The sequence below is a fragment of the Pezoporus flaviventris genome, unplaced genomic scaffold, assembly GCF_033815535.1.
Source record: "Pezoporus flaviventris isolate CSIRO_AGI_PZ_B2104156 unplaced genomic scaffold, CSIRO_AGI_Pfla_v1 ptg000036l, whole genome shotgun sequence".
Lineage (NCBI taxonomy): Eukaryota > Metazoa > Chordata > Aves > Psittaciformes > Psittacidae > Pezoporus > Pezoporus flaviventris.
In genome coordinates, this window is record NW_026892584.1 from 1,920,143 (window position 1) to 1,947,499 (window position 27,357).

At 36.9% G+C, this 27,357-nt stretch overlaps 1 protein-coding gene across 1 annotated transcript in view; it reads left to right on the plus strand.

The window, feature by feature from the left end:
* SPON1 (spondin 1) overlaps window positions 1-27,357 on the plus strand; it is a 195,429-nt gene that overhangs the window by 54,006 nt on the left and 114,066 nt on the right. Inside the window, exons 4-6 of the mRNA XM_061462830.1 lie at window positions 4,053-4,126; window positions 4,799-4,921; window positions 8,640-8,788. Of these exons, the coding sequence (XP_061318814.1) occupies window positions 4,053-4,126; window positions 4,799-4,921; window positions 8,640-8,788 (346 nt within the window). The remainder of the gene's footprint in view (window positions 1-4,052; window positions 4,127-4,798; window positions 4,922-8,639; window positions 8,789-27,357) is intronic.

The window sequence follows — 27,357 nt, forward strand, 5'->3', positions numbered from 1 at the left end:
GTCCCAGACAAACTCCTCCTTTCATCTTTTTTGCTTCTATTGTTTTGGATTCTCTTCTCCCACAAGTAATAGGTGTAGTGTACATGTCAGAAATACTTTTGTCAGTATGAGTTTTTATGCTGTAGATTTTAGATTAAATATTTATGTCTTGTGGCCATTCAAGCAAAGAACAGAGAAATTTTCTGAGGACAAATACAAGATAGCAGCATATATAATTGTGTTTTCCCTTAGAGCTTTTTGTTGTATTATACATGATGGCCAAATCAGTCCTGAAGTAAGTGAGCTTCCATGGGTTTTGTTTGTTGATTTCCTGTTTTGTTTGGACTTTGTAAGCGGTGTCTTGTTTGGTTCATTTGAGTAAGCTTTGGCAAACTGGTTCTTTAAAATTATGTTTAAAGCAGAGGATCATAGAATGCTGTAGGTTGGAATGGACTTCTGGAAGTTGTTTAATCCACATCCCTGCCTGAAGTTGGTGTTGTTACATCAGGTAACTTGAGTAGGTTGCTAAGACATCTGATCAAGTTTTGAATATATCATGGGGCCTTGAATGTCTAGGCAGCCTGTTTCAGTGTTTGATCACTTTGACCGTCCTTGTGGTAGGAAAGATTTTCCTTGTATCTGCATGACATTTTTTGTGTCCACACTTGTCTGTTACCTTGCATCCTACCCCCATGCACTTCTGAGAAGCATCTGGCTCTACCTCTTCTGTATCTTTCCTATAGTTAGCTGAAGACAACAAGCAGTAAGATCCGTCCTTTGCATTTTCTTCTCTCAGCCTCTCCTCAAACATCATGGGCTCCATTCCTCTAATAATCTTAATAACCTTTCACTGGAGTTTCCCTAGTAATGTAGTGTCTTTCTTTAATTGGGCAGCCCACAACTGGATGTAATACTCCAGATGTGGCCTCACAATTATCAAATGGAGGGGAAGAAATCCCATTCCTCTACCAGGTTACTAAGCTTTTGCCGACACTCCCCCCCCTCCCCAGGAGGCTGGTGCCTCCTGACCCAGCAGCTATGGCGTTCTGCTGACTCATGGTCAGCTTGTCCACCAAAACCGCCAAAGTGTTTCCTGTAAAGCTGCTCTCTGGCTAGCAGGTGCCCATACTGTACTGTTGTAACTGCATTATTCCACCCTGTGTGCAAGACTTTGACTTTTCATGGGGTTCCTGCCAATCCATTTCTTAAATCTGTTGGAAATCAGCCTGAGTACTAGCCTTACCCTCCAGCATGTCAACTGCTCCCTCAATATCCTTTGCAAACTTGTTGAGGTTGCACTCTACCCTCTTATCCAGGACATTAATGAAGATGCTATTGCCCCTACTGTCAGTCCTGGAGGATGGCGGCTGGTAACTGGCCACTGTATGAGAAATTAAAGCATCTTCATAATGTGTGAGTTGTGACAATGCATATACATTGCAGCTCAGATTGCTCTTACTTTGAATTTTATTAATCATCATACATGATTTTCCAGTTGTATACTACAGTGTTTGCAAAACCTGATTGATGGTGTATAAAAAATAGTATGTCTTTCACTGAGTCTGTATGCAAATATTGGTTTTCAATTGCAGTGTAGCACACAGAAAGTCTTTAAAGTTGTCTTTGGTTTTCAATGCAAAGACTGGAAAACCTAAGGTAGCATGCCACAGGCTGGCCATTGGGCTGATATTCTTGCCAGCAGTTCTTTTAGTGGTTTTGTTTGTTTTATTTTTCTCCTTGTTTCCTGCTGGAAACCTTGAAAAAGATTTCTCAGAAAGCTTTCATTCTGCTTCTCACATACTTGATTGGTCTCTTCTGGCACTTTAAATTGCTCCATGATAGTTTTCATGTTAATATGAAAGACAGATAGGTTTCATTTACTTTCTATTATTTGCTACAGGCTCATATTTATCCCTAGTGTAAACACTGCCTTATAAAGATGAGACCTAGGAGTTGCCCTTCACCAAATACTGGCAGATCATGTCTTTGCTTTTTGCAAACATCAGTCTTGCTCTTCCTTGTTTCACAGTTTTTTCACAGTGTTGGTTAGTGGCCTGTGTTGTCATTTGCTACATCTTCCTTTAGGAGTTGCCAGCACTACTATGGATGAGAGTGAGCTGTAGTTTGTGCACCCTTTCAGGTTTGATCTAGCTTTGAGAGGTTTACAAAATCCACATATTCTCCCAGGTGCTTTACAATGTGAAACAAAGAATTCCTTCCACTCCTACTCTAGCCTTGTACCTTGGCAAAAAAAGCACAGTACAATTGCATCTTAATTTTGGTAACTTTATGGGTGGGACAATTGCCAAGTTCTTAGCCAGTTTTCTGAAAACCTGAAAAGGATATTTTTGGGTATAGACTCTGGGCCAGATGTAGCTCTGGTCTGGCCACGCTCATCACCCTCTGTACTGGTTGGTAGGGGTGGCAGGTGCATGTGCCCCGGCTAAAGCCCCAACCAAAGCCTTGGCCAAATCCCACTAAATCTTCCCCTGAGACAGGCTCCAGGGAAAGTCTTCCGTGCGCAGCTCTTGTCCGATCCACCTGGTGGCGCTGGTGGCTCAGGGGCGGGAAGTGGGCCCTAAGTGCACGGGGTACATGACCATAGCTGGTCACAGGTCAGACTGGCCCAGGATGTGAAGCAGCCCCCGGGGCAGCCATTCTGAGCCGCTGCTCCACAAAGCAAAGCTCCTGCAGCCGGGGATCTCCCTGGAGTTGGGAGCTGGTCGAGGGGAGAGCCCTCCCTGTGGAGGTGAGTGATGGTGCACGTTGGGTTCTTGAACATCGACTGTGAGAGCAGCGGGGTAGTGGCGAGTCCATGCGACACCCCATATGACATTTTTTTTCTCACTTCAGTTAGTATGAGTGAGGAGTAATTCAAGTTATCACAAGATAAATATTTGACTGTAAGGTTAAGCTAAGACAAGAGTCTGGCCCTTGCCATGTAGAGTTTTAAAAAGGAGTTACGGTACGACATGTTGCTGGAAGAATGTGCTCCCTCACTGATAAGCACAGAATGCCAGCTCCTGAAGAAGGTTCTCCTCAGAAAAACCTGTGCAAAGAATGTCTTTGACTTTAACAAAATTCCGTTTTCTTATAGACAGAAGATAGAAGTTTACATACAAATTAAATTTTTATAGTTAAAAAAATAGTCAAAGAAGCCAGTTAAGTTTGATTAGTACTGGAAGGGGTCACCCGAGCCATTTGAACTTATTTTCCAGTTGATTATTGGTTTTGATATTTACCATATGGTGGTTACATGACCCTAATAATTAAGGAGAACTTGGGTTCGGTGCTTTGCTGACTTGAAGATCTTTGATGCAAAATTCAGTTTATGTTCTCTAAGATGGGAGGCTAAATCTCAGCCGAATTTCATCTGTACCATTCCAGCTGTGAAAAATAAACTTACATGATTTTCCCTGGATCATTTTCAGGTTCAGCCTCCTTCTCCTCCCCCCTGCTGAGGCTCACAAACTCACATTTTGTTTGAACTATAAACCTTAATAAATTATTCTGCATTTAATTACTTGAAAGTGGCTTGTCTTCTGGAACCTTTGAATTGCTTTTAAAGACCTTAGCTTATGCTACCTCTTTTTCTGTGTTACGTGATATTTGTGCTGAATTGCTGTCATGTATCAAAAGTACTTGTGTCTTCACAGTGCCATGTAATTTCCTACAAACAGCTGCTTGCTTTATCTGTACTATTGTTTCTGAAATTGAATACAGTTTTAGTATTTCAATATAAGATTTGATTGAAATATTGCATATTCAGTTGACCATCATGCATTCCAAGAGCAGAGAGCCTCATCCTATGACTGTGATCGCTTCTCCGAAGGTAATAACATTCCAAGGTTCTGAAAATGTGATGAAATTCAAATGCAGTTTGAATTAAAAATATCCTATCTGTAGTCCTGTATGTATATGTGTTGTCAGAAGATGGAAATATGCCTAGGTCTTAGCAGTCCAGTTCTGTCCTTTTGCTAATTTATCATGCATTTCCTCCTTCCTTTAAGGAATAAATGTATTTAAAGCTTTTTTTTTTTTCCTTTCTTTCTTTTTTCTCTCTCTCCTTATAGGGCCAGTATTGTGCAGAAGCGCATAATTTATTTTCAAGATGAGGGTTCTCTCACCAAAAAAATTTGTGAACAAGGTAGGGTAAAGTAAAACATGTTTCTGACCTCCTTGTTGTGTTCTACATATTTCTCTTAACTCATTATTTCCCACTAAAATTTTTAGACCTTGAACAGTCCAGGTTCTAATTTGGGATCTTCTGTTTAATTATGTTCTTCCTTATCACATATACTGCTCCTCCTACAGTTTTCCTTGTCTGCCCCTAATTGTGATACTTGTAACTTTTTATCTGGTCTTCATATGAAACTCATTTGTTTCTGGGGCACTTAGTTTATTGAATCCTGGGCTATTCCATCTTTTCCTAAACCTAAGAATTGCAGTTGGTTATTGCTTTGGAAATAAATTTGTGTTATGTGCTTTGGCGGTCCAGAAAATTAAAGCCTATTGTGTTTTGAGATTTTTTCCATATCAGATAAGAACTAGAAACAAACCTGTTTCAAATCTAGGATGACTGGAATAGTAGTGCCTTCTTATTAAAAATGCAGATTTCAGTTATTACATCCACTTATTTGTAAGATTCAGGTACATCAGGGTTCGAGTTTAAGCTAGTGTAGCCCAACTTAAAAATAAACAAAAAAGATGATGTGTTGGAATCACATTTATTTCCTGTAGCATTTATTATGTCAACATTGCGATCATTTGCTGAGTTTGAGTGTAACCCTTTTCAATGGGTATGTTGCTGCTTTTTCAGACTCAGCCTCAGAAGGTGTAACTGAGAAACCAATTTTAGATTGTTGTGCCTGTGGAACAGCCAAATACAGGCTAACTTTTTATGGAAACTGGTCAGAAAAAACACATCCCAAAGATTTTCCACGTGAGTATTACTGTTTTGCTATTGTTGTACTATATAGGGACTGTGAAGAGGGTTGAAGCCTGCTGTATGACACATTACTTATTTACAGCTCAGCAGTGCAAATTATGACATATATGGAATATATATATAAAAATATTCAGTATTGAAAATCTATGGATCTTTCTGTAAATGCTATCTGTTAAAAATAAATTCTATTACTTTGTCTGATATTTTGAATGGAGGTACGTATGAGATCACAATTTCAAGATTTCTTTGTGGTGGAAAAGTTACTTTTTTTGGCTTATAATCTACAGTTAGGAAATGAGATTTTGAGAAAAAGGCCACCATGGATGGACAGCACACTGACATCTTGATACTTCAACCATGCCAATCTAGCCAGTATGTTTTCCTTCAAAGTCTTTTAAAAAGATTCTAGTTAGTTTTGGTGAGCCCTGAATCTTGCTGCCCAAGGACACTAATTAGATATATAAACCTTTATAATATCATCTTCTTTGTTAGTTTCATAGACAGATAAAATACAGAATCTGAGCTTTGCCTGTCTTTTTTTTTTTAAGTTTCTGAACTACAGAATCAGTATTCTTGTTGCAGTAACCCAAGTAACTGTAAAGAGCTAAAATTACAAAAACGTGTATTATGCATTTGTTCCTTCGTTACTGACTCCACAGTCTGTGGTAATAAGGGTTAGGAAACAATTTGAGAAGATGAATCTCATTTTACTTGTCTTTAAACTTTGTTCTGTTGTCTGTGGCCGATACTTATATAGACTTCATATGTCAATTATAACTCAAATACAGTTTTTGTATTAGTTATCTCAGGGTCTTAACAGCCTAAGAAGTATTGCTTATGTTGACTCTCATAATTTTAAGTTGAATGCAGCATTATTCAAATATTATTTGTCAGCATAATGCATGGCAGATGAATAAGCAAACCCAGTAATTGCAGGAATGCCCTTTTAGGTTGCTGCATTATTTGTATATTTGCTGAGTGCAACATTATCCGCATTATTTGCATGGATTCAGCTGGTGATTAGAAATAGTGTATGAGAAAATGATTGAAAACTATGAAATGACTATGACTTAATGATGTAATATTGGGGTAAATGGCCTTTTCTTTTAGAACTAAGTCAGTAAGCACATAAGGAGTATGGGTGCGTGAATGAAAGTAAGCAAGTTGTAATAGTTTGCCACAATATTGGACTCTGTAGACTGTCTCTCCCCACTGAGAAAGTCTTGAATAATATTAATGTTAAAAAAAAAAAAAAAAGGGCAAAGTGAAAAGCATGTAATACTAACGGGTTTAAGCCCAGTAAGAGCAGCTGATAAGATTTTATGTTGAAATTTCTGAAAGTCATGAAAAAGATCTCATCCAGATCTAATGATGTCAATAATGAAAACTAGTCATTGATGTTATTCTTTAAAATGTTGATCTTGTGGAGTAATTACATTAAAATAAAGCGTTATTCATGATGGACTGTGATAAATCACTAATTATTTGCCAACACATCACATAAAAAATTCTGCTCTCTATATATCAGTATGGGTGAAGTAGAAAGCAGATCATTATACTTTCCACCTTTTATTTAATTTATCTTTTTATTTGCTTTAAAAATCCCTGAATAATAGGTACTTCATTGCTTAGCTTTTCTCCAAAGAACTGCTTTTGCCAAATGAAGTATTTTCTTTTGCTATTACACAGAAATATTCCTGCAAGGCACAGCACAACCCTTTTAATTCTGGGAAACTATTCTGAGGTTATCCTCAATAATTTCACATTTATTATACTATTGCAATTAAAATACCTCTGTTCCATTCAATTTAAAAGATGTTTTCAGAGTTATCAGATGTGTCTATGAAACACTGCTTAGAATGAAACTGCTGCAGCACAGTCTTCTTCTGAGTGTGCCGACTGAATGGAGAGAGATATACCACAGCTGTAGAAAGGGTTCAAAAGCTAACTCTTGCAACAGTTTTGCTCTGCAGAGCCAGTATCTTCAGGGAGAGGTGTTTGGTGGAAGAGCTCTGATTGCAAAATGTTCAAATTTTCTTGTCCTGTTCAAGATAGAGAGGGAGAGAAGCTTTGGAGCACATGGAACAATTCATTATCATTTTTACTGAAGACTTAGAGGCACTCTGGTTCCTCTCTGTAGTGTTGCATTTTTCTTTTGCAGGGACTGTGTGAAACCTTCCCTTTCAGTAAACTTAAGTGTCACAGTCTTTCAGGGAAAGCTGTTGTCTATGACTTGTGAGATCGTTAGAAGTGTGTGCTAGGAAGGAAGAATGGGCAAAACTGGTGGTCCCATCACTGGACCTGAATGACAGTATCTCTCTCTGGTTTGACAAGGTGCCAGTATATATTTAAGGAACTACTAGGTCTTAGATTAAGAAACCATCTTTTGACACTGTTGTCTCCTGAGCTATTACCTGTGGGGGAGTGGAGGTTTAGTTGTTTTGCGTATGGTTTTGATTTTTGCCCTCCATATGGGGCTCAAGTACAGCTTAGCTTTAATTGATTCTGAAAACAACAAGCCTGCTACAATTCAGAGCTAAGTAAGTGTACTTTGGTACAAATTTAGCATTAAGGAAATGTTAGAGGCTCTGCTGTGTTGCTAGGCCATTTCCCTTATCTATCTATTCTGCTTGCTATGCTTTTTTAGCTTTCTTTTTTCCCCTACTGTTGGTTTTCATTTTTTATTTCTAATCTATTTTCTGTTCTCCTGTGGTTAGGTTCCTGAATCTGACTTTATCTATTCAATTCTCTACACTGTCTTTTTCAATGTCATTGACCCACCTTTTATTTCTTAAATTTGCATTCCTCTTATTTACTTCATTATTCATTTTTCATTCATTTATTCTAGTTTTCAGCTGGTTTTGCTGCTACTCTCTACATTTTGCATTGCAAAGAAAAATGTTAAATATTATCTCACTCCATCATTCTGTCTCACTCATCTCCTAGTCTTTGCACTGTTACCAGACTGTTTGCTTATATGAGCAGTTAATTTTCTCATCCTTTTCCTTTAAGCATTCTTTTTCCCAAAATCTTTGCAGAGTTATTTGACACTTGAGTTCAATTTTATTTCCAGCACTGTGGGACTTGTGTGACTCCTTATTTCTGCTTGACTCTCTTTTCAATTCAATCAGACTTCTATAAGATTTTTCTCTTTAAACCTTGACATTTTATTCTTTTTCTGTTCAGCAAGACAAGAAACAAACCAGGAATTCTTTGCCTAGCTTTACAACTCTTACACTGAGAAATCTGAACAAGTAAACTCAGTGAATATAGACGCACCAAAATTCGCTTCTTTGCCCTCTTCCTAAATTAATAGGCACCACTACTAATGGAAACAACTTGCTGTTAACCTTTGAGTGACCACTGAAGTCTTCCCTTGCAAGTTCCATCCCTCAAAATATTTTATATGGAAAGTTAAAATTACTTAAACTTCCTGAATTGAAGTCTTTGGCGGAAAAAAATATCTGGGAGGCTGCTTTGTTAGTTGGAATACAGTCTTTCTCACCATTGCTGCCTGTGTTGTTATATCCAACAATTACTGACACTCTAAAGATACAGTGTATTGATGGAGTGGGAACTGACAGCATGCAAAAAACTTGGTGCTGGTGAAGACCGGGCACTTCAAACCTTGCACTTGAGTAACAAATTAGGAATTGTGCTTTGAAGTTGTTTGGGTTATTAATTTTATTTTATTCCCCTCCCTCCCCGATAGGACGCACCAACCACTGGTCTGCTATCATTGGTAGTTCTCACTCAAAAAACTACATCCTTTGGGAGTATGGAGGATATGCTAGTGAAGGTGTCAAACAAGTCGCAGAGTTGGGATCCCCAGTGAAGATGGAAGAAGAAATTCGACAACAAGTAGGTGTAATTTAGTGCATACTTAAAAAAAAATGCATCCTGCCTTGGTCTGCAAGTGATTTGTCATTGACAATGTCTGTGAACGTCATTTTGCCAGTTTATTTTGGGTTAAGCAGATTAGGAGAGCTGCCTTTCTTTCTAGGCTCATTCCTACTCTGGCAGAAGTTTTTGCCTGTGAAAGGGCAAGTAAATTGCAGTATTCTGAACTTAGAGATATCTGTGTGTCATGTAAGGCATAAATCAGAGGTAGAAAAGTAAAATTCATCTTTCTGGGCATAATTATGGAGGCACATATAATTTGTTAAAGGAAGACCTTGAAGACTGCTAGCAGGATTCCTTATTCCTTTTTAAAGTGGCAATTTTTCACTTTATAGTATATAACAGCATTTAGATTTGTTTTTTTTTGTTTGTTTCTTTTTTTTGCTGGTGTGCACCTTATTTGCAATTTTCTGCAGATTCATTCAAGTTAGAAATGCTCTTACAGGAAAGTGAGGTGATTTTTGTTGCTAAGCAGGGGAGCTTTACACAACTGTACTAATGAAAACTGATGAATCAGGATTAACGGTTTAAGGGCAGAAGAGCCTTTACAATTTATCATCTTACAGGGGATTGATTCAGCTGAACAGAAATCAATCTTTCAAATAGTTTATAGATAATTTTCATTTTGTTACATGAAGTAACATGCAACGAAATAAGATCTACCAGGACATGGTGATGATTATTTTTAGGATGTCTACCCCCATGAAGTTTAAGGACTCACTAGAGACCAACCTCAGTTGTAAGACAGAAAGGATGTAAATATTATTACATATAATAGAGCTATACATATGATTTTATGTATATGTATGTGTGTGGGAAAGTGCATTATATAATATATAGTTATCATTGCTTCACATGGGAGAGAAAGTAGAAGGTGCTCCTAACAGTATCACCTTGTACAATCAGGACAAAAGGGAAAATTCATTTGGTAAAAAGAGTTAAAAGCAGAAAAGTTAAAGACAGGTTTGGTTTAATGCAGTCTCTGTTTGAGTCTGCTTTCCTGACTTCCCCCCAAACTGATTAAGTGATACAAGAAAAATTTAATAAAACCAATTTATAACATAATAGATTATAGGGGATATGTAGGGGAATATGAAAGGGAAAAGCAATGAGAAGTTGGGGGAAGGGGGAGATATGATGATTGGGACGTTACTCTTTTTCTCATACTAAACCTTGGTGTACTAGGGGAAAGAAAATAGGCCTTGATCATACATAACATGCCTTTGCAACTTTACAGAGAAGTGTCTGGATTTTACCCTAGCAATCCAATATAAACCCAGATGGATGAAAATTCTAGTATTCTTTATACCACATGTGATTTGTCATTTTTCCTGCTTGCTTGGCAAATCAAGATTTTCTCATAACAGGTCCATATGAAATAAAGAAATTCAGCTTAATTAGAATCTTTGTGCAAAAAGAGATAATTTCTTTTCAGTCTTCATAAATACTTTATAAATAAGGGTTTGGAACATCAGAACTGCCACTATACAAAGATTAGGTCTGCTCCAGAAGTAGCAGGGGCATAGGGAAAGTATGGGATGAAGTACAAACAGAGGTGCAGTTATGAAAGGTCATACTGAACGTTGGTGAAAGAGGCAGTGAATGAAGAGAATCTGGTAAAGAAAAAATATGATGACTCTCTGCTTTCCAAATTCTGAGTTCTTTCTCATTATGTGCCCTGTATTTGTAAAAGGGAGGTATATTTGTACGTTCAATTCAAATCAGAGGTGATTGTGACTTTTAAAGTACATAAATAGCTAACTGGCTACAGTTTCAGGGGCTGTTGAAATTGGAGCCGAAATGAATGAATGTCACAGTTCATATCACCATCAGGCTTGTCTCATTGCGTCAGGCCTGCAATCAATCCCACTGATTCTTCTGGTTCAGTCTAATCCAAGCAGTGACCTAATGCTGCTGTAACTGGATTTTACCTAGAACAGCGTGGCGCATCGACAAATGCCATAATATTTTTTCAAGTTTATTTCACTTTTTCTTTCATTTTAACATGTCTTAAAGCTGTGTTAATATTTTTGAGAGAAACTAAGGTAAAGTCCTAGAATGAAGACAGCAGAGCTGCTAATGCCAGGAGCTAATTTCATTCAGGCTTCCAATACCCCTGCCAATCTTGAAATCTGATAGCATTGTTTCCTCCCCCACATTTCTCAGTCTATCCCAGAATCCTTCTGCCCATTTTCCATTTATTTTACCTTTATTTCCCTTATCTGTTGTCCTCACAGCCTTCTGCTGTAGGGTGGTGGGAGGATGCAATTCGTTAAAACCACTCTTCCAAGCTGCCTTTGAGTTTTTTAAAGATACAAGTCAATTCTGTTCTTAATTCTGGTACCTGGACCCAGGTGCCTGTGCAGTGGCATGGGGCTGGGGCTGTAGTCCTTGCCTGCATCGTGCTCCCAGTAGGTAGTGTACTGCTCTCAAGGCCAGACTTGATTTGGAGATCTGCTGTGTGTCTGCTGTGTTTTGAAGGCAGTTTCTTAGGGGAATACATAGGCACATATTTATGTAACCAATGTCTGTGTTATCTAAGATTTTATTAAGGAAAAAAAAAAAGTAATGATTTTCATGGATTATTACTAAAAAATTACCAACCATCTATGAAACAAAGAAAAAAGGGTTTCTTTAAGCAGAGTTTGAAGCGTTCTAACAGTTATGTCATTAACTAAAGATTCTCAAGCATTTCTGCTCTCTATTTGACAGACTGCTGAATCATCATCAGCTTTTCCTCTTGACTGAGCACCTTCAAGTGCTCTGGTGTGTGTTGTTACTGTAAAGAGCCTCTGCCTTATTTTTGCATGAATGGCTCTGGGTACTGTAAACTTCCTTTGCAGTTTGTTTGTCTGGGAGACCTTAAAGAAACTAATCAGCCTTTTTGTTGAACTTTTCCTGGCAGCCTAAAGGAAAGCCACAGCAATGAGAGTTTTAGTAAAACAAACCATCAAGTGGTTGTTGTACGCAAGAGGATAATTCATGTGTTATACTTCAGGGGTTAAAAATGAACAGAGGGTGGAAAAGGAATTTGTGAGCACAAGAATGTTCACTGTCCTCATGTATCTCTGAAATGTATTCACTCTTTCACTTTGTTCTCAGAAAGTCTGATTTCTCCAGAACCTGATATTTGATAAACTTCCTGGGCAGAATCAAATACAGAATTTGAAAGGGGAATTCTGCAATCATATTGTGATTGCTCTGTTTAAACAAACAAACAGGTGGTCAAAACATGAACCAGAAAGAATAAAGCATAGTGCTGAATGTGATATCCTGGGTAGAGGAAATGAGATTAAAATACAGACATTGTCGTTCCTCTTTGATTTAAATGTCTTGAACCTTAAGAGAACTCATTTGGTTTTGAATATTATTTTAGGATAAATGCTGTGTTATTTTGCCACCATTTTTTGAAAAAAAAGCAAAACATGATATGTAATATTCTGTACCTTTCTGCTATCTCCAGAAAATACAGTATGTACTCTTTTCTTATTCCTATGGACACATAGATGCCATTCTTACAGGTTTGGTTTAATGCTCTTTGAAATGTCAGTAAGTGTGATAACTTTTTCTATTGTCTTGTGACCTCAGATTAGAGCTGACAATCCCTCCAGCCCTTTCAGAAGTGCAAGTTCTGCTTTCGAGAAAGATGCTGGTAAATTTTTTGACACATAATTTAAGTTGCATGTGGTAATTGAAGATGAAACTTGAAATATCTGAACGTTCTACAGGATAATATTGTTATGACTCTATCCAGACATTTATTTTTACAAAATAGTTCTGGTTTGGATTTATTTATTTATTTATTTAAATATGGTGATGTAATTAAAAGACGAAAAGAGATTAAAAAAGAAATAAAAATAATTTCATTGTTGGATTTATCCTGTTTAATTGATTTCCCCCCCTCCCAACCCCCATCCCCCCTAAATGTAACTTTAGTATTTCAATCAAATAGTGAATGTTTCGGTAATTGTTTTGTAACAGAGCAAGATGTTGTTTCATAGAAAAATGGTGTCATTAGGTTTTTCTGACTGAAGCTGGTAAATCACCTGACTTACAAACTAAAATTGGCAGTGTATTGATTACTTTTTTGTCACAGTGCTAGGCAAATTATTATCCAGTTTTCAGAGGCACCAGCCTCTCTCTGTTCAAAAGACAGGAATGCTTAGGAATGCTTATGGTGTGGCCATAAAGTCAAATATAAAAAGCATAGTCACTATTCTTACAAATAGCCCAAAACCCCTTTAGGTTTCTGTGCAAAGCCCATAGAAATTTTCATTAGAATTTGGGCTTGGTCTAACAGTGAAATAGTAAAACACTGTCCAAGCACGCTTTCTGCTTTTGATACAGTCTGACAGCATATTTTTAATGGGGTGTTTAATCTAATTCTGGACTGATCAAGCTGCTTGATTGTAAATTTGTACCTGTAATTTGCTTGCTCAGATTCTTCTATTGCTCTGTGCATGAACCTCTACTGTGAATTACGGGACTTTTAATGGCTTTTGCAAATGTCAAGTGGTAGATTTCTTTTTGGAAGGTTTACCTTATATAATAATTTAAAATCTCTTGTTAATCGAGTTTTGTAATGCCTGTTTATTGTGCTAAATTTCATAAAGTATTCTTGCCAAAAATAAATGGATGCCTATTTATACCATAAAGGGGAGGTTTCTCTGTTTACCTATCAGTAAATAACTCATACAACAGGGTTCGGAACAACTCTTCTAGGGTGCCTTCCATCTTTTAATAAACTTCTGTTGGAAACTGTAGTTAGGATGATTCACAGTTTATGTTGCTGTCTTTAAACAAACCAACCAATTTTTCCGAATTGCATTTTTTTTTTTTAGTACTTGTTGAGAGTAAAGATATGCTTCTCTAGTAAGAAAACTGATTTTGAATGCTGTGCTATTTTGCTCTCTGTGGCCATATGATTAATTGCTGTGAGTATGATAACACTTCAGGCCAAAATACTTTTGCAAAACAGTGGCTTGGTTATGATTCATAGAAAAACTCTAAGAACTCACCAACAAAGTTTAAGTTGACAAGCAGTTATTCTTTATTGCGGCGCCAGGAGAAATGGGGGTTAGCTTCTCCGCGCATGTCTCGTTCAAGCACCAAACAAGCCGTGATTATACAGTCATCAAACATACGTATTCATTACATTACATGCATATTCATAACACTACTTATACATGACCTCATTCTTCTAGAAAATTCCTCCCACATGCACAAAATAATTTGGTAGTGGTCTTTGGGACCCCTGGTGGTTGTTTCTTCATCATCTTCCTCTTCCTCTTCATCACTTCATCCTTTGGCTGAACGTTGGAGTTGGCCAGCCTTGTCCGTTTGCCAGCTCCTTAGGTGGTTCTAACTGGTTTCCTTAAACGTTAACTGAAGAGTTCTCTGCCTTATCATTATTATAGAGTCCACCTGGGGTCCAGGTTACTTAGTTACAAGCAAAAGGTTCATTCTATATCCCATGAGCTATCCTTCATTCTGTTTTTCTTGTCCTTTCTCCATCTCTGTTAACATTGCTTTTTCAAGTTTTATCAAGTTGCTTCTTGCCAGGTTTACTAAAAGGAACAGGAAAATGCTTTAAAATTACTGGAAAATCACTCTTTGACAGTAGAGCTGTAAAATCTTAGTGAAACAACCTGGTTACCGTTGCTTATTTGGATTTGTGGTATGTCTTTAGTGCATTTGTATTTGTTATGTGCAGAGCTAGGCCAAGCATTTTGTTGTCAGAGAGAAATGAAGGTCTTTTCTGCTGCTAAAGATCTGTGAAAATCAGAGAATTTTTGCACTTGTGATCTACAAACTGTTAAACCACTGTAGTTCTGTGGTGTATAGGTATTCCCCTTGCAAGAAACAGTGCTTGCAATTTGTGTGCATTATGGGGCACTCATGCCATAGAGAACGAGGATGGGTGTTTGCTATTGTTGTTTCAAGAATTTTATCTCAATATACTGTGTGGGTGTATAACGTTACATTGCAGGACATTTCTTCATCTATTTAAAATTAGAAAATGCTTTTGGAAATTGTCAGTACTGAGCAGTCTCCTGTTAGGATGTTGTTTCCTTAGGAAATAATCTCATGTTGACTTGCACACGCTGCACGCAAATGGAGCTCCAATCTTGCTTAATGAATTCCAGAGGTTTCACACCTCTAACTTGTGTGGGAGTCTTTGAAGTTTTGCCCTCTGAATAATTACTCAGTTTTCGGTATAAGACAATTTGTGTAACCAGTCGAGTTAAGGTTTTAACAGTTAGCTTCCTTTTCATTTACCTTAATTTGCCTTGCTGCTTATTTTCTTCCAATTATCATAGACCATCTATTTCTAATATGAAACAGGAAAAAATACTTTTCAGTAAAATCTAATAATCTGGTTCTCTTTGAATAAAAAAACCCTTAAACAAGATAGAATTGTTCTTTTGCAAAAGACAGGGTTTAATGCAAAGGCTAGTCTTTTCTCAGTGAATCCTGATGATAAATTTTGCAGAAATTCCTGCCCCTTTTTAATGTCTGTAAGAGCTGGAGGAGCCCATCAAAGCTTATAAAGATTTTCTCTGTGTCTCTGATACCTGGATACCAGTAAAGCAATGGCAGAGGAAGGAAAGAGTAGCTTCTGGTAGGTTCATTCCTTTGGACAGTATGCAGTATTCTTTGTTCTCCAGTACACAGACATAAAAGTCATTAGGAAATGTTGTTTGATCAAGACAATATGATTGGATTGCTTTTAAAATATCCTGCCTTTTCATTTCCTGCAGCTATATTTTATCATATGGTTCTGCTGTCACAAAATTATTACTATCCTGTAGCAGATTCATTCAGTGGAAAGATGCAACGGAATGAATTTCAGTTTATTTTCCTTCAGCCTACTAGTTGTAGTATTTTTAAAACATGAACATTTCCAATGAATTGATTCTTCTTGTGGGGATAGGCTGAGGGACAAACTCTATCTGACAGCAGTAGTTCAACACTCCTAACATCAGACTTTGGTCAGAAGAATCAGTCTTATTACTTCGTTCAAATTACTATGTGGAATGGCAGATCTAAATTCTAACAAGAAACAACAGACGCATTTAAGGAGTGACTCTAAGGCACTCAGGAACTATCTTACAGCAACACGAGCAGAACATTAAGTAGCACAAACTGTAGAAGAGCTAACACCACTAATGCCAAATTGCTTGTCAGGCATGTAGAGCAGATACTTAGGCTCCTCCTACTCTGGGAGACATTGCCTAAACTCCTCTTGACTTTAGCAAAGTCTGTATTTTAAGGGTGCAGAGTACCCCTGAAAATTAAACTAGGAAGAGCTGACTTCTCCCTGAATGCTTTCACCTGCAGTGAATTAACCTGTGATTAAAATGCAGTGAATGCATAGTTGGTGGCATTCAGCTGCCTATCAGGGAGGTCCTGCAAATGCTAAAGAAGTGCCTGAAGTCTCATTACCAGCATTTGTCAGGAACCACCATTGTTTTTTTTCTTGATGCATTATAAAAAAAATGTTCAAAGGAACAGCATAATGTAACAGCTGAAGCTGAGGAGTCTTACTAGCTCATTTGACTTGCAAATACTTAATTATTCAGATAAATTTTCAACTTACACTAAGGAAGAAAACCCACAGTGCCAAGTTCATCATCTTAAAAGCATTGGCTTTTTAGGGGTTTGTTTGTTTGTTTGTTTGTTTAGGAATCTCAGTTCAGAACTCTGTTACTGTGATTATATCAAATGCTTATTTCAACCTAAATTCCAGCAGAACACTCAGCAAAATACCACATACAAATGCCATACGTATGTACAAAATACGTATGCAAACATATGAATGTTACTTCTCCGGTGTCATTTTCCAAGACAGCTCCTCCCAGTTAAATATCTAGATCAGATACTGATTTCAAAATGTCTTATGGCATTTAGTGTGCAATGAATAAGCATACTCGGGTATTATCTTACATATGTATTAATATGTAATGAAACAACTGGTCCAATAAGGAGGATAGTCATCAGTCATTATTTAAACTTTTAACTTTGTTTTCTTAGATTGCTTTTTCAGTCTGAATTTGAAAGGACTATTGTTTTGTAGTTTATGTCAGTGAAAAACAGAAGCAGGGCTACTTATTTTTAGTGAGGGGAAGGTCAATGCTGTTGACTAGTATTTAGCTCAGGAAGGACCGACATGCTTGCAGATTGTACGTTTCTTTGAAGTTCACCCATCAAATATTAACACAAAATAAAACATGAATTAATTTAGGAACTGCAGCATATGCTGCAGCCTGAAACAGATTCAAGAGTTAACATATGGCTCAGATGGCAATGTCTGTTATTGTCATTAATTGTTGGTTACAAACTCCCTGGATTCCTTTCTAAAAGATGTCACTGGGGTCTCTGTCAGTCAGCTATCTCCTTAAACATGACTTAACTCATTTGTCATATTCTGGCTTCAGTCAGTGATAGAATATTTATATTATTCTATAGAAAATTTGTTTTCCAATAACAAATTGGGAATTTGAGTGAGATAGTAACCTGTAGGACAACATGTAAGTTGATGCTTTGCCACAATAAACACTGAGAACCTCAAATGCTTATTTTCTTCTTAATGAGTGAAAAGAGGCCAGCACTGTACCTGGAGTGGTCTGTGAGGTGCTTAGACACTGTATACCTTACCTATAGAGTGAGTCATCTAATTGGGACAAGCCAGTTTATTCCTTTTACAAAATTTTGTTTTATGCTGTACTGGTCAATCTTGGGAAAGAAAAAAAGAATGAGCTGACTGGATAAATTACTTGCAGAAATTGAATGCATCTTAAAATCAGAATCTGGTCCATATTCTCCATAAAATGATAACACTAATTTAGATGTTGAGGATGCAGTGATTTTTGCCTCTCTCCCTTTCTTTTATAACTGACTTTTTGAATGCTTTCAATATTTTTAATAAATTCAACACTTTAAAAGTATCTTACTTAAGAATAAATATCAACATAGGAAACAGAACACTTTAAAGTAGCCTCTATTTGTAAATTCCATTCAAATATGGAGTTTATTAGGCATATTTTGTTCTAGACTAAAAGTACACTTATACTACATAATTCATAAAGTTATTTTGATATGCAAACCAGATAAATTCTTTATACTAGTTGCTGATTTGGGGATTGGTTATTGAGTATCTAGCAGACAGATGTCCCTACAAACAAGGATTAAATAAGTGTGAGTATGTTTCTGCTATATGACATTTTAATTTGTGTGATATGAGATGGGATTTATTGCTTCTATTTAGATATAAATTCCTGTATTAGTTGAGAGCAGAATGATAAATGATTTCTTGATGACTATCATTTTGAGCATACATAAATCAAAACTTCAACTTTCCTTTTCAAATATGCTTATTAATCTATTAACTGTACCTACTTTATTTCATTTTGAAAGAACATTCGTACTTTGAGGGTAAGGGGAATGAAGAGATGGGAAATGGACAGTTGGTGTTTTGCCCACAGAGGAAGAAGTTTAATGGTTTGGGGTTTTTTTGGTTCATTATTTTTTTATCTATAATGGACTTAATCTTCAGTTGGCTGTGTAGTCAGAGAGGTTGTGGTCTGCAAAATGATGGTTTATCATTTATGTTCAAGTTGCTAAGAGGAAGGAGCTGTGCTTTGGGGTTGTGCAGGAGGTTGAAGACAAATCCTTGTACTTCTAACATAAGCAATGTAGATTCTAGCTAAAATTTTGGAAATATACCTAGTCCCACATAAATCTAAGACTGATTAACTCTTTCACTTGGCATTTTCTTGTTCCTTACATTCATGCTCCAAAACACCAAAATGCAACATTTGCTTCTAGTGTTCTTCCAAAATAATTAGGTCAGTTCACTCAGCTGAATCATCCCTGTTGTTCCATCCTCACAGCTTCAGTTCCCCAGAACAATTTTCAGAACGCAGTTTGTTACATGTATGATTTTTTGCTTTCATTCCTCTTACAGCTGAGAATGGGCCTCTAAAAGCAGTTTTCCATAACTGCATTTTTTTCTGCTGAAAAATGTAGTGTGGCTATTGCATTTAAAATAAAAACCAAATGAATAAATAGGTCTTCGTTAGTTTTAAAACAATATATATACAAAGGGGAATGCATGCGTACAAAAATGCATGTAATACACAGCCATGAATAGCAGAGTTCTCTTTCTTACAAGACGTGTGCATTTCCCCAGTCTTTAGATTAAAAGAGTAATACAGAAGTTCCTAAAAATAATTTGCAACCAAGGTCTGTTGCTAACTCTTCATTTTTCTTTGGCTTAAAGAAGTGACAATACTACAAATAAATGGAATCTCTTGGTTATTTGAATTATATGACAAGACTTTGTGCTGTAAGACTCGTGAAACAGATTGTGTTGATGGCAAATTAAAAATGCATGATTCCTTTTTAAGCATAGGAGTTTGAATCCCACACAGAGACCTTCTTAGAAACATAGTTACAGAAGCTTTTTCTTTTCATTTTGAAAATGGTAGTGCAATTTTTCTATATCCCATATAAATTGACTTTGATAATCACCCCGTGAAATTAAGGTTTAAAAATTTGGTATGTCGTTAGTCATATAAAAATGTTTCACTTGAGTTCTACAGGCAAAGAAATACCCACAGTAGACACCTATTCAAAGATACAAAAGCTGCCAATAAATTATCTGTTAGCTGCCACTTTGGACATTTCCTCTGTGTGGGTTTTTTTCCCCCCACCTTTTTTTTTTTTCTTTCTCTTCTCTTCCCACCCCCCAAAAGAAGACTGAGCAGAAATAGTGCCCATGTGCATCTCTGCTGTACTTTTTATCTCTCCCTCTCTTTTGCTCTGTCCTTTTCATATATGTTCATGGACAAAGTGGGGAAAAAAGGCTCAGGAAAGAACAGACATCCTTCATCACTTTACCCACAGTAGTGTTAAATCCTAGAATATAATCTAACAGTATTCATTTAAGAATCTTTAACTAATTTAATTTGCATAAATTGCAATATAGAAGACACTAGATTTCCCTGCATCAGTACCTAATGTGTGTTTGCTGGTCTGCTATCACTGTCAGCCCTGTGTTTCCACCATGGCTTTAGATAGCATGCTCTCAAACATAGCTTCAGACACACTACTTTTGCTGTCAGTAGCACTGGTGTTGCCCCAAAACTCTGTGTGATGTTCAGAATGATTTTGATCATATGCAAACAATGCAGTAAGTTCAGAAAAACCAAGACCTGAGGGGTTTTGTGTCCTTTTGATAGAAGGCGTTTTTACTGATTACTGCTTCAGTTTTGTAGGTGTGCACATGAGTGTCTGTAGGAGAATATATTCAGTTTGTTCTGAACTTATCGTCAACTTAGCAATGTTAAGAACATAAAAAGCAGGTTACTCCTTGATTATTCATATATTATCAATGATATTCATGTTTCTTAATTTAGTCAGAAGCCTGCCTATGTGAAAGTCAGTGCATCTTTGCACATTTGGGACTCATCTTCCTGGGGCAGCTTTTGGATGTAAGAAATGGTTTGAGTTTAACAGACAATAGTTATGCTGCGTCAACTCCCCAGGCAGAAACTGTTGTTCTGGAGGGGTAGCTTGCTTGCACTTTAGCTTCGTGATGTTTCAACACACTGAAAGACAGCAAACAGCAAGGAAAGGAAGAAAACTGAAAGGAAGAAAACAGCACAAACCAATTGTAGCACAGAGTAACAGTCCTCATAGGTGATCTGTTCTACGGTAGCTCCTTGGGCTTTTGCAGGCAAATTCAAAGTTACAAGGGCATGTGTATAAGAAGATAAGAATCCAGAGTGCCCTGTCCTGAGATTTACTGAGTAAAGACATCTCTCCTTGAAATTACAGCATATAGTGTCAATGCTCATTAGATTCAATTGAAAGGCCCATTACTTTAATGGGACTTGAATCAGTCCTTCAAGGCTTCACAACTAGGGTCCCTGTTGGTTGTAGTCCCAGTTATTTCACTAGGAAAATTCTGTAAGCTTTCTTCTCAGGGTCAGTATGTGGGTTTGGGGCATACAGATGGTTTGGGATGTGTCATCTCATGTCACCTCACAGGACGGAGGTCTAAATCAAAATCAAAACAGTTTGAAAAGAAAAAGCTTTCCAATATAAAATTCAGATCTGTTTTTCAGAGTGAAATTCCAGGGGAATTTTATGTGGGATATATAGTGTGTTTGTAGTTAAGCAGGAGCAGAGTTTATTTATATGTCTGCCTTTACTTTTCTTGCTCCTTTGACCAGAAATTAGCTTCTATTTTGTTTGTAGAATCACATTTTTACTTTTGCAATACCTTCAGGAGAAGTGCCTCTGTCTCAGCACTTCTGCAACAATATTAAGGGAAGTAGAAGGAAAAATTCATGTTCACTGAACAAAATAAGGGTAAAGCCTACTGTGTTCCATACATACACAGTTGTTTTAAATGCTTCCCTTTTCTAAAGTTAATTACATGATTGCTGCATTACTGAAGAGTTGAGAAGAACGTATCTGTAATGAGCAGAATCTGGATAGATTTTAAATGCATCTCTTTTAGCTCTCCCTGTGTACTAGGAGTGCTTATGAAGATCTTCATTTACAATAGATTGCTGTTACTTTTTATAAAGTAGTTTCCCACTCTCCATAATTGATATATTAGTATGTCCCTTAAGTGTGTTTTCTTGTTCATCTGTACTCCATTAAGATTAAACAGAATGGTCATTAGATCATAAAGAAATAAAATATTCACTTCTCTACTTACTGCAAAAAAAGGCTGCTATTATCTGTCAAATATAAAGATTAACTTTGCCTTCAGGTACATTTTTAATGGCCTTTTAAATATAGCCCTGAACCACTGTAACACACAGTAACTGATGAAGAACTTTGTTCATCAGGGGAACTATATCTTAATTAGGTATCAGCTCCAGAATTTTTTACTCAGCTTATGCTCTTAGCTGTGAAAGACTTTTATCCATGGTCATCTGAATTCATGACACAGATGCAGGGCAAGTTAAAATCACGGAGACAGTTTGTACTTCATTACTTGCTATAGACTTTTTAATAGGTTTTAATTAAAATGTCAAAGATCATATTCTGTATATATTTCTTGTTCAAATAACAGTGGAGAATATGAGTTTGTAAAGGTATGAGATTATCTGATTTTCAGTGTGCAAGTGTAAATTGCATTTGCAAAGGTGTTCAATCATGTAACAAAAGCAAAATCTTATTCTTAGAAATGTAGGGAATGGTGTTTGTTTCCCTTAATCATTCTAGTCTGTTGTTACTTTTCTCCACTGCTCTTTTCTTCTAATGGGAAAAAGATAATGTGTCAAATGGTGAAAGTAGTTTTCAAATCAGGGAACACAGAGGTTGCTTCTATTTTATTCTATTTTATGACTGAGTAGTAATAGATATAAAATACATATATCAGCATATATGTTATATGCAGCAGCATAACTGCAAAGCTGTTCTTGCCAGTAATGGTCATGTTTGCTGACAGTGTTTATCCAAAGGTAAATTTTGCAAAATAAATATGGTATTAATGACTGATCATTTTTATCAGGAGCATTTACAGTCAGATTTATTTATTACATCATTATTAATGCTGCCATGGCTCCAAAGTCACAGTGTTCAAAGTATCAATATTTTGTAATTTTGATTGTTACTGACAGTGAGATCTCCATTAGTTCTTGGTTCTGGGCCATTGTTCTGACTGTCCTGATACTGCTAAAGTAATTTGAGATTTGGGTAGCAGTCATAATTGTAATGAGAAGCTTTGGGATATTCTACCTTATGTTTTTTGTATTAGGGTTTGCTTGTTTTTTTTTTCTTTAAATGATGTTGTTAATTTCCGTGATACTTAAGATCTTAAGGGAAAAGCCCTTTTCCTGGGAAGTCTTGTGTACTGTAATGCCATTCTATGCCATCATTTATTTGGAGGCTGTCTTGGGCACAGCAGTCATGAAATGATAGTTTTTGATTCTTGATGAAGTAAGGAGGGGGTCATCAGAACTGCTACCTTGGTCTTCTGGAGGACAGCTTTTGACCTGTTTAGGAGACTGGTTGACGGAGTCTCCTGGGAGACGGTCCTGAAGAGCAGAGAAGTCCAGGAAGGCTGAACATTCTTCAGGAAGGACATCTTAAAGGCACAGGAGCAGGGCATCCTATGTGCTGAAAGACAAGCCAGCAGTGAAGGCAGCTGGCCTGGATGAACAGAGAGCTTTGGCTGGAACTCAGGAAAAAAAGGAGAGTTTATGACCTTTGGAAGAAGGGGAAGGCAACTCAGGAGGACTGCAAAGATGCTGTGAGGTTAAACAGGGAGAAAATTTGAAGGACTAAAGCCCAACTAAAAATTCATCTGGCTACTGCCATAAAAGACTAATAAAAAAAAGGTTTCTATAAATACATTAGCAACAAAAGGAGGGTTAAGGAGGATCCCCATCCTTTATTGGATTTTGTCAAACTAGACTTTAATAAAGCCTTTGACAGTGTTTCCCACAGCATTCCCCTGGGGACACTGCCTGCCTGTGGCTTGGACCGGTGTAGTCTTCACTGGGTAAAAAACTGACTGGATGGCAGAGCCAGGAGAGGTGGTGAATGGTGTTAATTCATTTGGAATGGGTTCCCCAAGGAAGTAGTTGAGTCACCATCCCTGGAGGTACTTACAAGATGTATATATGTGGCACTTGGCACATGGGTTAGTGGTAGATTTGGCAGTGCTGAACTTGATTTTAAAGGTCTTTTCCAACCTAAATGATTCTATTACTCTATTTACAGGAACTAGTAAAATGACATTTCATCCATTTTAAAGAACTAGTTTTTAGTACAGAGCTCATGGAAAGATTAAAGAAAATTGTTATTTTGGTTTTATAAACTGAAATTTTAGTCAGCACATGTTGAAGATGCCTTATTTTAATACCAAGTACATGTTTGGTTAGTCAGATTAAGGCTTTCAGTTTTTAAGTCAGAAACATAACATTTAAGGTAACAGTTTGTTGGCATCAAAGCCACCACATTCTTTCAGTAGTGGTTTAGTTTTGTTAGCTGCAGATGCCTTCCTGAGTGCCCTCAGATCTCCAGGACTGGTTCAGCTACCCATAGTAGCAGTTCAGCTCAGGAGCTGATCTGATCTTAGTACTGCTGCCTTGTCCCAGTCTGGGAAGGAAGGTGCTCTTTTCTACTTGGTGTTTTGACACATCTCTCTGCAGTCTGCTGTGCCTTGTCATTTGAGTGGGAATACAGCTCCTGTGATGCTTATAGGAAGTGTTGTTTCTTCTTTTTATTGGTTTTCTTTGGGTGAAAACATTCTTACTGACACATCCCTCACTCATTATGTAAAGCAGGTAATTAGCTGATTACTTGTGCTCCAATTAGCAGCATGATTGGATATGTGTCACTCAGCAAAGTTTTAGAATAATCTTCAGAAGAGGGCAGCTTATTCAGAAGCAGCTCTTCCAGTGTCACCTTCTCAGTATCCCAGCATCTCACCCTCACCAGTATCCCAGAAGCCCCCCTTCTCACTCTCTGCTGAACTCCTTGTGTGGGTCCTATATCAGTGACTGCATCTTCTTTTTATGGAAATGGACAACTACACTTACCTGACCTAAGCCTGTTTCTGTCTCTCTGCTTCCTCTCCTAATCAGGGGCTCAGATAGAGCTGCTTGATTTCCTCAGTGGAGCTCCACTGGAAACATGGGCTGGAATTAAATTAACAATAAATACTCAAGATAATTTGATCCTCACTTATCTGTAAATATATTCTGACAACCTCTACACAGCGCAGTAACAGTGTCATTTCTTATGTGTTTGTTGTGCAAACTAGAGGAAATGAGTTCTTTGCATGTTCAGTCTTGCCTTTTCAGCTCATCTTCCTTTCTAATCTTTCTGGACTTCACTGAAAAGCATTATAGTAAACGTATCGACTTTTTCTGAAATGGTTTTCCAGGCTTCTCTTAAAGAGCACCTATGTTTTTCAACCTCTCCCAGATTGTATGCCAGCATTTGGTCAGTTCTTCTGCACTTAATTTTAATGCTTTCCAGAATTTATGAAGTATATAATCTTTTCTTTAAATAGCAGTTGCAATTAAGTGAAGGAATTCAGTTGCAGGCTGTTTATTCATCCATAATGTTACATGAGAAAATTTTTCTTTTTTTTTTTTTTCCTGTGCAAGATACAAAAAACAAGATTGTAAGTCCCTTGTCATTTTTTATTTCTGACTTCACATCTTTTTAACATCTGTTTCAAGAAGACTAGGCTTTGTTTCAACTCCACTATTGTTTTGGACAGTGTGTGCTGTAAAACAATACTGCGAAGTGTCGTTAAATTTACAAATAAATGTAATAAATTCCTATATGGTCCTAATATGTTTTGACTGTCCAGCTATTAACTAAAGCCTCTAACCTTTCCCATGTGCTGGTGACTTTAAGCAAAAATAGCAATAACCCCCCCCCCCAAAAAAATAACAGACAAATGAATTGCTTTTCATATCTGTGTGCCATAAGTCTGTTACGTGTTTGATAAAGCAAGAAATATATCTTGCTTTCTACAGAAAAAATTAGATCTTTGGTATCCTGTAAAATTTAATTTTTTAGTAGCAGAAGGGATTGGACCTAGTCAAATTAATACTGGCTTTTTTCTTGAAGCACCGACAGTCAGACTTCAACCTAAGAGAAAAATCTTTGTAATAAGAATAATTGCAGAAGACCTTTGTGTTTTTCTAAACTTATGTTGCTGGCTTTCTTAATGTAAATTCTTGTAGAGACGTGAGCTTATTGCTACCTATATTTTTCCTCTTAGATTAGCTTGCTACTTTTCCATTAGATGTGATATAGACCCAAGTTATTTTTAAGGATTTAGAAGAAAAAGCTAAGAAACTTAGAAAAATAAAGGGAAAAGGATCGATGGCCAGTTTGCACTTGAATGAGTCACCACTGCACTTGTTATTGCTTTTTCCTTGGGAATAGTCATTTATGTCCCCTGAATCTTAGATACCTTTTGGAGAAAAAGAGGCTATCGGTACTCTCTTTTCTTATTATGGTGTTAGGAGAATAAATAGAATGTATCAGTTTAGTACATGTTGGTGAAGCATATAAAAATGCAGGGGGAAAAACTGGCTTATAGGTATTTTTATCCCTTTTGCTTAACTGATGACACAATTCCTTGATATCATAATTAAGACAAAAATGATTTTCCCACAGTGATGTCCAGTAGCATCTTCTGTTCACAGAAGGTTCTTCTAATAGTTTCAGAGCACTTTAAAATATTTAATAAAAGAAAATCCCTAAAACTCAGGCAAGTTATTTTTGTTAGTGTAGAATGGTTAAATGCCTTGCATGTGTCCTAAATCAGTGACTAAACTGGGAATTAACTTCTGGACCAATTTAAGGACACATGTATTTGTAAAGCTTTTCCTGGTTGCTATGTAGAAATTCTTCAAAATGTTCATAAATAAGTATTTTTGTTATGTCTCTGTTGTGTGATATCTCTAGACTGAATTTCAAAAGAGGAAGATTGTGTTCCAGTGTAAGACAATAACTAAGTCACAGGGTCTTTTCTTTAGCCAGTGCCTTTGAACAGGGATTTTGGCTGTGCATGACTTTCAGGGTTGCTTTAAACTAAATTCTTTCATTAAAAGGTGATTCTGACAGAGCCATTTTCAAAGCTTAAGTTGCATGGGAACTTGATGCTTAAGAGTGAGAATATTAACTTGTAAGATAGTATGGGTACTGTAGAATATATTTCATCACCTTTTTTTTGTTAGGGCACAGAAAAGTGGCTAAGGCAGAATACCAGCAGCCAGAATTCCTTGGCGCTGATAGTTCTATTGCATCCTGCAATAGTGGGCATTTCAGTCTATCTTTTAATACCTGTCACAGACAGTCATACTGTGAATTGACTGTAATGTTAGGCAGAGCATGTATGCGATGTGACGGTTAATATTCTACATGCCTTTGTAAAGCACTTGTAAAATACTGTGAAGTGCTTCTGACTTTTGAGAGAGGGAACGTTTGTGCTGTTACTCTTAATATCATAACCCCATGCAGGAGGAGGCTGATAGTGAAGGAGAGATGGAAGAATCATTTGAAGGTTTCCAAGGTAAAAGGGAAATAATGTAATCTTAATTTGAGGAAAAATAGGAGAATCTATAGGAATTAATTAGAATCCTTTTAACAGTTTTGCACTTCTGCAAGTGTGGATAAAAGGAATTTGGCCTGCTCTTTATGCAATAACTAAGACTTGGTGATAGTGCCTTCATTTCACTCAGTTTGTGAAGCGTGAGAAAATAAGATAGTTTCCAATCCAAATGGGATAATTCTATTTTCTTCACAGCGTATGAGAGAAGAAAGACTGCCATGTGTTAATAAGATCATCACTTTAATAGCAGCTATTTATCTCAGAATGCTCTCTGGAGGTAAACACAATGATCACTTTTAAAAGCATAATTCAGCTTGGCTATTCTCTGAATCCTGTTCTTATTGAGGTGGTTGGTTCAGCTGATCTATTTAAATGGTGACGAATGCAGAAGACTATTTTTTCAAGAATGCCTCTTATACTTGTT